General features: G+C 37.7%; 1 protein-coding gene across 2 annotated transcripts; it reads left to right on the top strand.

Moving 5' to 3' along the window:
* Positions 1-1,112: 1,112 nt before the first annotated feature.
* Positions 1,113-5,703, top strand: ramp2 (receptor (G protein-coupled) activity modifying protein 2). 2 transcript variants are annotated; one of them, XM_080905467.1, is made up of 6 exons: positions 1,113-1,276; positions 1,868-1,930; positions 2,020-2,052; positions 3,857-3,874; positions 4,042-4,171; positions 4,260-5,703. In XM_080905467.1, exons 1-6 carry the CDS (start codon positions 1,216-1,218, stop codon positions 4,507-4,509), a joined length of 555 nt encoding a protein of 184 aa, XP_080761593.1. In that variant the 5' UTR covers positions 1,113-1,215; the 3' UTR covers positions 4,510-5,703. The 2 variants fall into 2 exon arrangements, with proteins under 2 accessions (XP_080761593.1, XP_080761594.1); XM_080905468.1 differs by lacking the exons at positions 1,113-1,276; positions 1,868-1,930; positions 2,020-2,052 and adding an exon at positions 2,073-3,625.
* Positions 5,704-12,606: the final 6,903 nt, after the last annotated feature.

The raw sequence follows: 12,606 nt of genomic DNA, 5'->3' as shown, positions 1-12,606 counted from the left end.
GTAGCCACTGCCATGTTGATACTAAACTGTCAAACAAGCAAACACACAGAGGAAGATGAGCTTAGGACACTGTTATCAGCAGGAAGTTTTTAATTCTGTATCACGTAAACTGCGCGTGTTGATCTTGGCATCTCTATTTGGGATACATTTCTTCAGATATGCTGCAGGCTTTATGATCTGTGACAAAGCCTTGGAGATGAAAAGGTTTACAAAGTAGCTAATAAAACAGAGACTTCGAAAGCCATTTGAAATAGCGAGTGACTGTAGAAGCATTCATTTTTGTAGAACACGTGTCAAAGTAAATGTTTACTTACTTACATTTCAAATATGCTTCGTGCTCCACTTCGTTCACACTCCAAGTTCAATATTTAAGCTTCTATATGCTGGATTTTTAAAGTTCAGTCCATTACATGTAAAACAGTGGCCTCTTTTAACTGAAATGAAATGTGGAAGCAATTTTGGCCTCTGCTACTTGGATTTCTTCCAAGCCTAGCAGCTGAAAAAGAGTACTCATCCCTCAGTGACGCGCATCAATTTCATACTGGATATTCCAGCCACCTCTCTTTACCACAGAGGTTTATTGAGATAGATAGATATTCTTTACCCACGGTTAGTCAGTTGCTCCACAGTAATGAAATATGAATCTATAACCTAAAAAAATGTAGATTAACTGTAGATTCATTAAAACTTTGTCTGATATTTCTGAACAATAAGCTAAAAAAGTATCTCTTCTTTGTGATTTGCAACCCTGTGTGTTTCTCCTAAAAATAATTGACTTAAAACATTTACTTCTCTAAATCTTTATTTATGCAAGACATGAAAAGCGACTTGTCAGCAGCATGTATCCTGTCAGTCTAACATAGCTTGCATTTGATCAGAAACTCCTGCAGCTGGAAACCATGTTTGCAATAAAATTCTGCTTGCAATGATAAATAAAGAGGCAGAAAGTGGGGAAGAGAAAAACAGGACAAAGTGTGGCCCCTGAAAACAGAGGGTGGGACAAACTAAGGAAATAGATGAAGAGAGAGAGAGATTGGTAGTCCTGCACCAATGGGCCGCAATAGTCCTAACTTTATCAGAGGCTCTTTGCCCCATTTGGTGAGTCCGCCCCTACTAGGAAATGAGGGCTTCCTGTTGCTTTACACAGCCTTCCTGCAAAAGGTTGAGATATGTAATTCTTACCCATCAGGGAAGAGGAGAAGAACATTAGGCAAAATGACACTCACCAGATTCTTAGTTATGTATTTCAGAGTTTTTATGCCTTTTTTCATCTGGGGTAAGTAAAGGCTTTATGCTATCCTAATTTTTATTATTCTGACTTAATCTTTTAACTTTTCCAAGAACTCACCTCTCAGTAAGAATTCAAAGAAAACTTTTAGTAATTAGTAGATTTTAGTAAGGAGTTTAGTCAATGCCATGACTGAGTTTTACACTGAAACAGTTTGGATTAAGGGTCACAGAGTAATTGTGATCAGCCCAAGACAACTGATTTGTCTTGGATCAGTTTTTTTTTACTTTAGGAGGATATTTTTATGAATCTTGTTGCATTTTTTTTAAATGCAGTTGTCACGAGTCTTTAATAAATAAAATATTTCAGTCAATTACTTATTTATTTCGCGCAATAAGACCGTGATCACATGGGATGAGCTTTTGAGTTGAACACATTAAGATTTCCCTAGAAAAGGGCTAGACAAAGGGAGGATGCACTCATTTGTTCATTCACCATGGCATGTTATTTCCTTTACTGCCCCAGTCAGGCCTGCAAACTACATATAGAAGATTATTTGCACGTATAAAATATTGTGGTGTTTTAAATCAACAGTTATATTCCAGTGTTCAGGTCTTTATTTTATTCCTCTTATTACAGCAAGCACAGCAGTGGTATGTCAAAGTGAAGAAAAGGTAACTGTGCGTCCGACAGTAACAGTAGGTAAGTACATTTACAGAAATAAGCAACAAACCAAGGAAGAAACAAAATTCATGCATGACTGCTCACTAACTGATACCCTTTCTTTGCAGAGTTTAACTCAACAGACAGGATGATGACTCTTAGTAAGTGCATACATTTTCTCTGTCACTTTATTATAGACTGACAGCTATACATCTATGTCTATATGTCCTAGATTTTGTATTTTTACAGTTCCAAATAGGGTTTATGTAATTGTGTCCTCTGAGGAATTGCTTTGGATTACATTTCTAAACTTATTTGCCTGGTCTGGAACTGACAAACCAGAAAAGCAGAACTCAGGGATCCTTTTTTCTGCCAAGATTTGTCCTTGTGTATTACCATGAGAATCCAAGACAAACTCCTGGGGAGGTCTCTACCAGTAAGGGGTCAACGTCAGTGGACATGAGGCCCGTAATGGTTTGGGGTTGGAGGTTAACTGAAACCTCATCACGAGCAGCCCCCACCTGGCTCGACTTCCTAAATTTGTTCGTCATTCACCCCACGCAACGTCTGTGATCAACGCATGAACTCTGAGTTGTGAAACAACTAGAACATTGGAGCAGTGCCCCTTTCACTGTTCCTCATCCTGTGCCTTCCTTTTTTTCCTTTTTTCCTGTATCCCCCGACTGTCCCCCTCCTCCCCCTGCCAGTGCTCTCAACTCTGAGCCCCCCACCCGCTGGAAAAAAAAAAGAGAACACATTTCCTGATGTCATTACTAAATCAAAAGGTTGCTTGGCAAACAGATGTTGTGAGAGGCCGAACATATGGATTTAGTGTCATAAATTAACAAGCTGGTTGTGAGAAACCCTAAACCATAGATTTCATTTTTAATTCAATCAGTGAAAGCACCTCTCTTGCACACAATTTTTTTTTTTTAAGTGGTGAGTAGGGACAGTGAGAAACTATCTTCCAGATGTATCACACACATGAGCAAGATTTCCCGTACTTGTAGCGTTAATTACAGAATGTTTTCCTACTAGCATGCACGCGTAACGATAGTTGGCCCTTTAAACAGCTGGTCAACTCTGACAAACAACTCTTTCCAGGTTTGGTCAAATTAACCTAAATATGAAATCATGGCTGTCTGCAGAGCACACCCTGCAGAGTCATGATTACATCCACCCCGAAACGCTAAGTCCTAAATGTTTACTTATGTTTCCTATTTGGCAGAGGCAGCCCAAAAGGCAAATAAATCACATGCTGTGAGCTGGCCAGGCCTTCGACTGTGAGAAACTGAGACTAAAAAGCAGAACAAGAGTTAAAGAGTAAAGGGTTTTCAGATGTGAGTCCAGCCCCAGCTTGGGTGTGCTCCCTTTTATTTGGGAGAATGGAGAGGACAATCTTTGTTGCCTCCACCCCTTTAAAAGCGGAAGAAATTTTTAAAGAAACGTGTGTTAGAGAGGGGGAGAGCTGCTGCCAAGGCGCAGGGCCATCAGACAGATCTTCGAAGAACATCTGGTAACCGCGGGTAACATTGTTTGGACATCTGGTAACCGAAGATTGCACTGCTTCTCTTCCATCCTGTCGGGTTTCCTGTTATGCCTCGCTGTGCGAAGTCTAAGAAGTTTTGGTTTTTTATACATGGTTGTACGCTGGGGAAAACACACCTTTATTCATTTTTTCTGACATGAAGGGAGCACTTGGTTTCATAGGGTTATTCCTCTCCTTTCTCTTCGGTGAGTGTGTGGTCTCCCTTTTATATATGAAAGTGCCTGCCTCTGTGCTAGAGATGTGGAAAGAATTCATTATCTAAAGTAGACTAAAAATTCCCATGGTACTCCGATTTGCTTGTACAGATGCGTTTTTTAATGAACTGAATTAGGAAGGGCTTACATGGCAGATTTGGAGAGACTTACTGCTTCATGTACATGTTTTTAAGCTAAAAAGTGTTTTTTCTTCTCTTTCAGATGCCACTGGACAGTTTGGTAAGTGGCATAACCTTCTAAACATACATAATCATATATCTTCATATATAATTTGATAAAGGGAGTCTTGCAGAAGTTGTTTTATGTACAACTCATTTTTAAAGCCACTTTCTTTTTCCCTTTCCCCCCTTTTTTGTTGTTGTTGATTTTTCTCTTCTGCTCTGTAGTTTGTGAAGATGAGTCAGATGGAATGGGCTGCCTCTCCGACATGTTTGCTGTTTACTGTGTGCAAAGTTTTAAGCTTGCAATGGCATCACTGAACGAAACCGACTGGTGCGTTTGGAGTAAGGTAAACAGGTAAGTAGGGTGCATTTATATTTAAAATGAATGTTTTTTGTTTAAATGCCAATTTCTAATTTACTTTTCATGTTCTCCTTCTATTCAGTTGGTACAGCAACCTAAGCATGTGTACAGAAGACATATGTGACTTATACTTCATCCCATGGCCCAACCGTGTGGTGGAACAGACCTTTTTGGACATTCATTCCCTTTTTTTCAAGGATTGTCCCACAGATGAGCTAAGTGACCCACCACCTGCCATCATGTTTGCTTTGGTCATCACGCCCATCTGCCTGATCCCTGTCATGGTTAGCCTGGTGGTACTTAAGACCAAAAATGGGGATGGCAACTCCTGATAACCTAAAATCTCTGCTCAGCTATGTTCTCTCTTTTCCCCTAACCTTGTTTACAGACTGCTCATACACTTTCATCTCAGCAGAGACTGAATCTTTAGATCTTCTGCACTTCACAACTTAAATTAGCCACATAGACATAGTTGGCACTATCTCAGAGATAGTGTTCTGTGGCATCACAGCTGTTTCTCTTAGGTGACATACTTCTTAATACAGACAAACACTGTCAGAAACTATGTTCTGTACTATACTGTATCTCATTTACTGTGACAAAAATGTTTTGTTTTAAACCACTTGACGCTAGAGTTGGCCGTTGCTTGAAGCATTGGTCATCTCTTGTTTGCTCACAGTATTTCATTTATACTGGAGAACCCAATATTTGTGATTAGCCTGACGAAAGCTCCGGAGCTTGTAAAAGTAGAAACAAAATTTGTATTGACACTTTGTTTTATGCAAGACACTCGGGCTGATGAAAGACAAGGTAAAGTTTATTACTGAGCTGCTTTTGCATTCATAGACAATGTTTTGTTAGTTTTTTTGCTGTTAAACTTTGAGCCTAAAAATATAAAATATATTTATGAAGACAGCATTTAGAAACTAAATGATTTTTAATTCTGAAAAGGAGAAAGATGTTCATATCTGATCTTTGACAAAGGTCCTAAACACTCAATAGTGTGTATGTGTAGGGAGGAGAAGAAGTTAACCATATGCATGGATCTAGTTATTCAAGTCACAGCACACAAATTGTTCAAAGGGTCGAGGCCTGTTTTTATTAACTGTAAGTAATCTTCATACTCATGTGATGAGAAGCTGGTTAAAAGAAAATCGTATCTCCCTCCAGACAAAAGACATTTTAAGTTGCCTGCACAGAATTGTGACAAACACTGAACAATGACAAAAAGATAAAAGTCTTATCTTTAGCCCTGAATGACAATAAAGCCACTATAAGTGCTTTCAGATTTAGAACAAAAATGTGTATTTATATACTCTTATGTATTTCTGCTATTGTCAGGACTTCATGGACTTACTGTGAAAGTACATCCTGCCTGCTCTCATGCCATGAACTGTATGCATTTTTATATTTTAAACCAATAAATCTACAGTTGTATGCTTACTATGACTTGTAAATACAGTACCATTCTTGTGAAATTACCCTTTCACCTTTGCAGCTATTTGATTAAACACCCTTTTCCCTTGTGTGTAAGGCAGATGGTCTTGCTTTTTGCTCTAGTCAGTGTTTCACTGTCTCTTTAGTGATCAGTATATTGCAGTGCAGTTGCTGTGCTCTTCAAGTGCTGAGGTAGTGAAGGAAGCAGTGACAACAGTCATGTATCACGCCCTCATCTGGCACACAAAACACTACAGGGTGGGCCTGCATTTGTGTGTGCGTCTATGTGTGTGTGTTTGGCAGGACTGGGTGGGAAAATGTGTTTAGTGACCTTCTTCCTCTCTAGATGTCGGGTCATTCTCATCCTCCCCACCCCCTTCTGATCTCATCCAACTTTGCGTTACGTCTTATAGTTAGAGCCAGGAAATACATTTTCTGGTGCCATTGCGCAAGATGAGACTCTGCAATCAACATCAGTCATGTTTTATCAATCACAAAATATTAACATACATTCTATACACAAAGGGCCAATAGTTGTACATGAGCTTTAAAATGTTTCAGGAAAGAAATTTTGCCCTCTGGTGGTTCTATTAAAAACTGACAAACAGACATAAACAAGTAAATTTTGAACACAGACACCACTATCAAAACAACACAAGAAAAAACAAAGAAAGGAAAAAAAACACTGATTTTTTCATGAAAATACTTAAGCACAAAAGTCCTGTACACAGTGGAGCCTGTTAATAATCTTTTCTTCATCTGTACTATCACAGCAATGCAAGGCTTGACAGTATTTGGCTCTGTTAACCCATTGTTGGGTTTTTAATCCTTTGTTTCTGGAACAGCATGTTTTGGCAAATGGGCACAATTAAGTGCATGGAACTACATACAAGTGCACTAAAGGCACCACCTGCCCAATGATCAATATCATTGGGCAATGAAGCTGCTATGTAATTGCTTAAAACAGTAATAAAAATACCACAAACAAGCCAAACCATATAAACAAATAGATATATGTAGTGCTCGCAAGGTAATGTGAAGGGGACCAAATGGGAAAAAACAGTCATTGCTCAGAGCTCTGAATATATTTCTTTTACACATACAGAGGTTTAACACGCTCACCAGTGACACATCTAAAAATGACCAATGCAGCTGCTCAGAAAACCCCTCCTTAAATAGGTGCAGGTCATACCACCACCAATAAAATTTAAAAGATTTCCCCTGACACAGTCCAGCTACAAAAGACAAATACTGTAGTTATTTTAACACAGCTCACATATATCTGACTACAAACACACCCCAGCTAAATAATATGCAAACTAACTAAATCAAACCAAATTGAAGATTCAGCCCGATCCCACCCTCAGCTCTCATCTGATGGTTTAACCCACTAGCAGTGGATAATTGGAGAACTCCTTTCAGGTGAGCATCATTAGGCCGTAATCGTGTGTGCACTCCATGAATCAGGCCTTCAGGAAGCTGACCTCAAAAAAGAGAGTGGTTAATGGACTTCAAAACAAAAGCATAACAAAATCAAAACTTCCTGGAAGACATTGTGGGTGTCTCACTTTAGTAAGGGAGATGCTTCCCATCACATCAATAAAACAAAGAAAAATAGTGACATACTTCTGAATGTTTCTATTTTTAGAGGCATGTACATATTAAATATGTATCAACAACACATGTTCTTTGAGGGATCTGGGATTGGTTTGTAGTAGCGCCACGAACTATCATTTCAACAGGAATCGTTTCAAGTGTATGAGGTCAATAGTTTCTTCTCCAACCTCTTAGATATACCACAGTACTATTAGATAATATGCTGAGTATAAATCGGCTGATCCAAATGCATTTTCATAGGGACCCTGTTTTGAGTTGAAAAATTTAAGTAAAAAAAATGCAATGATTTGATTGCAATATTTTAAGAAACATATTAGCTCATTTTGACTTTTCAAAAAGAGTTTACACTTAAAAAGGAACACTTGACCTAACTTAGCTAATAGGCTCATCTCTACCTTTCCTTTTGTTTCTAAAATTATTTAAAGAGTAGTTGTGAAACAGTTAACTAATCTGCAGAGAAACGGTTAATTTGAAGAGTTTCAGACAGCATTAGTAAGGTTATGAATACTCTTCTTATGATAATGGAGTCATCTCTATGCTTGTCGTGCTAGACCTCAGTGCAGTTTGATACAATCGATCACAATAGTTTACTGCAGAAATCGTAGTTGTAGTGGGTTGAATCATATGTATCGAATAGACTCTAATTTGTTAATGCGCATGAGGAGTGTTGTTCACACACTAAGCTTAATTACGGAGTTCCACAAGGTTCTGTGCAGGGACCAATTCTATTTATATTATACTTTCCTCGGCAGTACTATTAGAAGACACGGCATACATATTCATTGCTATGCAGAAGATACCCAGCTTTATCCATCCATGAAGCCAGAGGAAACACACAACAACTAGTTAAACTACAGGAATGTTTCAAAGACAAAAGACCTGGGTGACACTAATCTCTGCTTCTAAATTCAAATAAAACTTGACCTTAGAAATCATAGAAACATGGTGTCCAACCAGATACCTGCTCTGTATGGCATTACCTCAGCTCTAGGATATGTTCTTAAATATGCAAATTAAACAAATATGTAGAAGGACTGCCTTCTTGCATTTTGTGCAAAATGTCTAAAAATAGAAATATCCTATCCCTGAGTGATTCTGAAAACCTAGTTTATGCATTTATTACTTCTAGGCTGGATTGTTGCAATTCATTATTATCAGGGAGTTCTAAAGGCTCATTGAAAAGCCTTTAGTTGATACAGAATGCAGCATATACTGCCTTCAGACAACTGGTGTTGTGATTTGGCACTATATACAGTGCCAAATCACCAAATTTTTATATAGTGCCAAATCACCAAATATGTGATGTGGCACTATATAAAATTACCTGAATTGCACTGAAATCCCTAAATGGGATGGGACCATATGTTAATCTAAAACCTGTATATATCTTTCAGCACTGAAGGTGTCTTTCCAGATGTGTAAGCTACTAATTCCACCCCTATACATTCAGAAATTACTATACATATCTACCCATCTTTACTTCTGAGAAATTCTTCCTCTCTAAAATGCTCTTTTTATACCCAATCATGTTAGTCGCATGTTTCCAATTCACCTAATTAGCTGCAAGATGTTCCTCCAGCTGATTCTTTTTAGTACCATTTACTTTCCCAGAACTTTTTGCCATTGTTCCAACTTTCTCTAAACATGTTCCTGTACTTAAATGAAAAATTAGCTAATATTTTAAATTGTAAAATCTCCCAGTTTAAACCAAGTTTTCTGTGTTCCATTGTGAATGAACTCTTGTTTTAAGATATTTTCAAATAATTACATTCTGATTGCATTTAGATTTTACAGAGCATAAAATGTAAACAGCCTTTTTATCAAACCTAACCTTGTTTTGGAATTAGTTTCTAGTTAAACTAATTCTCATAGAAAAGCCATGAACACACCAACATGTATTTCTGAAATAAACTTTTTAGAGCAAAAAAAAGATACACTGCCCCCCTCTCTCTCAGTAGGAGGGACCAGTGAGCCTCAGCTGTGCACCTGGTTGACGGTGTTGAGTTTTGGCTCTTTGTTAGGTGCTTCTGGATCATCTCACTATGGGAACCCATGACTGCAATACCCCAGTGATCTGGCAGTGTGGTTGGAATGAGGGCATGTTAGGGCATCTATCAACTGCTGCAGGCTTTCATATGTGCCCTTGATAGTGTGACTGGGGATTCATGTATGACTGATGAAAGGGAGAATCTTAAGTCAGCCTATATCAGGTTCTTGATCAATTAGTGATATTTAATTTGATTTATAGATGTCCTGATGCCTAATAAACTTTTTCTGCATGACACATGTTTTTTTCCCCACTTGCTAGATTATTGCCACACATACACACTGGAGTTTGTCCAGATTTGATGAAAATTAAAGATCGCACCCACTGATGTGAGTCATTCAGTGTGACATGAGTAATTACTTTGTTGTGTGAGAGCCAGGCAGCTGGTACTGCTGTGTCAGAGCTGACCCTTCAGCTGGCTGACACCATGCTGGCAGCAGATGACTGTACATTCAGCTAGGTTTGACATGAAAACGGCTGCTAGATCAGTCAGAATAAACTCAAAGAAATATGAAGCATGGATAACCTTGTTTCACTGCCAGCTGAAAATGAAAATGAAAAGAGCCAGAAACATCAGTTCTCCAGTGATGATGAAAAGGAGCAAGGCCTGCAGCAGCCTGCAGATCAACAGTTTGATGAGGAACCTGAGACATTTATCCCTGAAAAAGCAAATTATATATATATATGAACTGTAAACACACATTTTTTTTCAGCTGATACTGCAAACTTGTGAGAAAACGCCTTCTTTGTTGTATCCAGCAGATACTGAACATTGTTCACTAAACCTGCTACTTTAATTGCCAATTTGCCCTGGGCAGAAACAATAAGTGTGCTTTTTATTCAAAACAGCTGGATATTGTGAGCAATTCTGAGCAAAAAAACAAACAGTCAAAAAACCAAGTGTTCAAGCAGGATAACCAATAATGAGCTGGGAATCATGGGAATGCTTCAGTGTGAAGGGAAGCCTGGTTTCACTTATTTTAACTATTTTTTTTCTGTGAGGTCATCACTACAAATATCCTTTCTTAATGCTTTTTGCATAAAAATATCAATTCTAGCTACTTTATGGAGCAATTTTATGTAGGGGTTATTGCATTGAAATTTTATTTTCTTAAAGGTATAAAAAGGAAAGTAGGTCGACTGACAGGATAAATTCAAGTTTAAATGAATATGCTTAGTGTTAATAAAAAAAAAAGCTGAACGTTTCAAATTCAAATCGCTATCCTTTTTTACAAGATTAAAAATATTTAGAGGATTCAAAGCATCAAGAATGATTTTGTTAATGTAAAACTTCTGAAAATAAAGAACACCTAAGTGTTTTCCTTCAGGCTATCGGTATTGTTACATGATACACATCTGTGTCACTCTACATGCTGAGAGATTCAAAAATAACAAACTAAAATGGTATGACAGTTCCCTGCCAGGAATAACATGACATTTGACCTTCATGTATCAGCTTAAAGGAATTATTAAGAGTTTGTGAAATATAAACCGCATAAATCTTTGAAAACAAAACAAACAAGCACGTCTGTGTAAGCCAACCTTCCCCCTTTCCCCCCACTCTTACAGAAACTGAACCTGACTGAGACTGAAGCCTGAAACTGAGCTCCAGAGTTGGGGCTGCAGGTGTTGGGTACCAGCCTGACACACATCAGGTCAGATGCACAGCAAACTATCAAAGTGTACCAGACACTGCTGGATGTCAAGACATGTTTGTAGCTGGTGGTAGGAGAAGGAGACACGGAGTAATCAGTTTCTGAAGGACACAAAGCCAGCTTTACCTCTTAAAACCAAGAATTTGAAATAGCTATTCATGGGACATATTATATTATGAATGTCGTATACAAACTGTAGAGTTTAGAAAAGGTTTTTACCCAAATACTTTCCCCCAGCTGTCTCTAAAATGCTTAGAGCAGGTAATTGTGTGAGATAATATATGTAGGAGGCCTCTAGATGGCAGTCTTTGAGAGCTTATTCTGTTGTTGACGATGCTGAAAAACTAACCTTTTTAAGTAGAAGCCTGTTTATTTTAAGGGGCAATAATATCTTTTATGCAGCTGATTATAACCTGGGTGATTTTTACACAGAGGTATAGGCCCACGGTCAAACTTTAGATCATGGAAATTTCTTTTGCACGACCAGATTGACAAATATATTTCTTAAACACTGTTGGCGATTAGAATCACTGTAAAACAAAATAAACTGGAAGCTGAAATTTAATATTAAGAATGAATTATCAAAAAATATGTTAAATAGACACAGGAAATAACAGGTGGGGATTATGGAAAGGAAGCCACTCCTTTCCAAAGCTTCATGTGTCTTCTTTTCTTTTTCTAAAAATAAAGTGAAAATTGATGAAAAATGTAGCCACTATATTAGTAGTGCCAGAAATGAATTCAATAATTATTATTTGTGATATAATAATGCAGAAAATGCTATTATAAAGTAAAAATGCTTCCTAAAAATGCAAATAAATAACAGTTTTTATATTTTCCCATGTTTTCCAATTTTATTTGAGTTGCTGTGTGCTTTAAAAATTTTTTTCTCAACTTCCTGTAGTGTTTGTAACTAGAACCTTGCAGTCGTTTAAATGTGATCAGCTGATATATGTCTCATAAAAAGACATGTTGACTTTGCTCCTCTCGTGCTTTTATTCACTTCCCTTGCCTCTTAACATCCGGGAAGGATTGGAACAGAAGGTTTTATCAGAAAAGTAGTCAGATTCCCTCGTGTTTAGCATCTGTTTCAGTCCTCAAATGCTGAGCCTCTTATATTTATCTACCTAGAAAAAAAAATTCTCATATCTTTTCTTCCTTGCTTAAGGGTCTAATCCTGCACTGTTCTCCAAAGATTTTTTTCACTTCAAAATACAAATCGCATAATGCACAAAAGAATGCACAAAAGAATGCATTCGATATGAAATATCTGCAGGCGCAGGTGCGTATCCAGACTAAGAGATGCTCACCACAAAAGGGTGCAAACACATACTGTACATACTAATGTAGATGCAAATACTGGAGCACACTTACACAAACACATGCAGTAAACAGTATGATGCAAATAATAAATGTGTACTTGTGTGCACAGGTATAGTAAATGCTAAGGAGAGATTGAAGAGGAAAATTTGAAAGGAATGTGCAGGCATTTGTCCTTAAGTTAATACCTAAAAAAAACACCTAAAAGTTTCTTGTTAGTGTTCCCATCTGTTTATAGGGACTGTTTCGTTTCTCCAGTGTCACTCAACAGTGCTTCAGGGATTGTGCTTAAACATGCTGAGGTTATGCCTCTTTTCTATGTTTGGCTTTTATGCAAATGCAGAGGTGACAGA

This window comes from Rhamphochromis sp. 'chilingali' (assembly GCF_963969265.1).
Source record: "Rhamphochromis sp. 'chilingali' genome assembly, chromosome: 15".
NCBI classification, from domain to species: domain Eukaryota; kingdom Metazoa; phylum Chordata; class Actinopteri; order Cichliformes; family Cichlidae; genus Rhamphochromis; species Rhamphochromis sp. 'chilingali'.
The sequence above is the reverse complement of the archived record's forward strand: the minus strand, read 5'-3'. Positions and strand labels throughout refer to the sequence as shown.

What these genes read in the sequence shown, in the direction of transcription:
- ramp2 (XM_080905467.1), top strand. Translation starts at nt 1,216, where the DNA reads ATGACACTCACCAGATTCTTAGTTATGTATTTCAGAGTTTTTATGCCT. An exon ending in GCGTCCGACAGTAACAGTAG is followed by an intron (nt 1,931 to 2,019) that starts GTAAGTACATTT and finishes CTTTCTTTGCAG; the next exon opens with AGTTTAACTCAACAGACAGG. An exon ending in GTTTGGAGTAAGGTAAACAG is followed by an intron (nt 4,172 to 4,259) that starts GTAAGTAGGGTG and finishes CCTTCTATTCAG; the next exon opens with TTGGTACAGCAACCTAAGCA.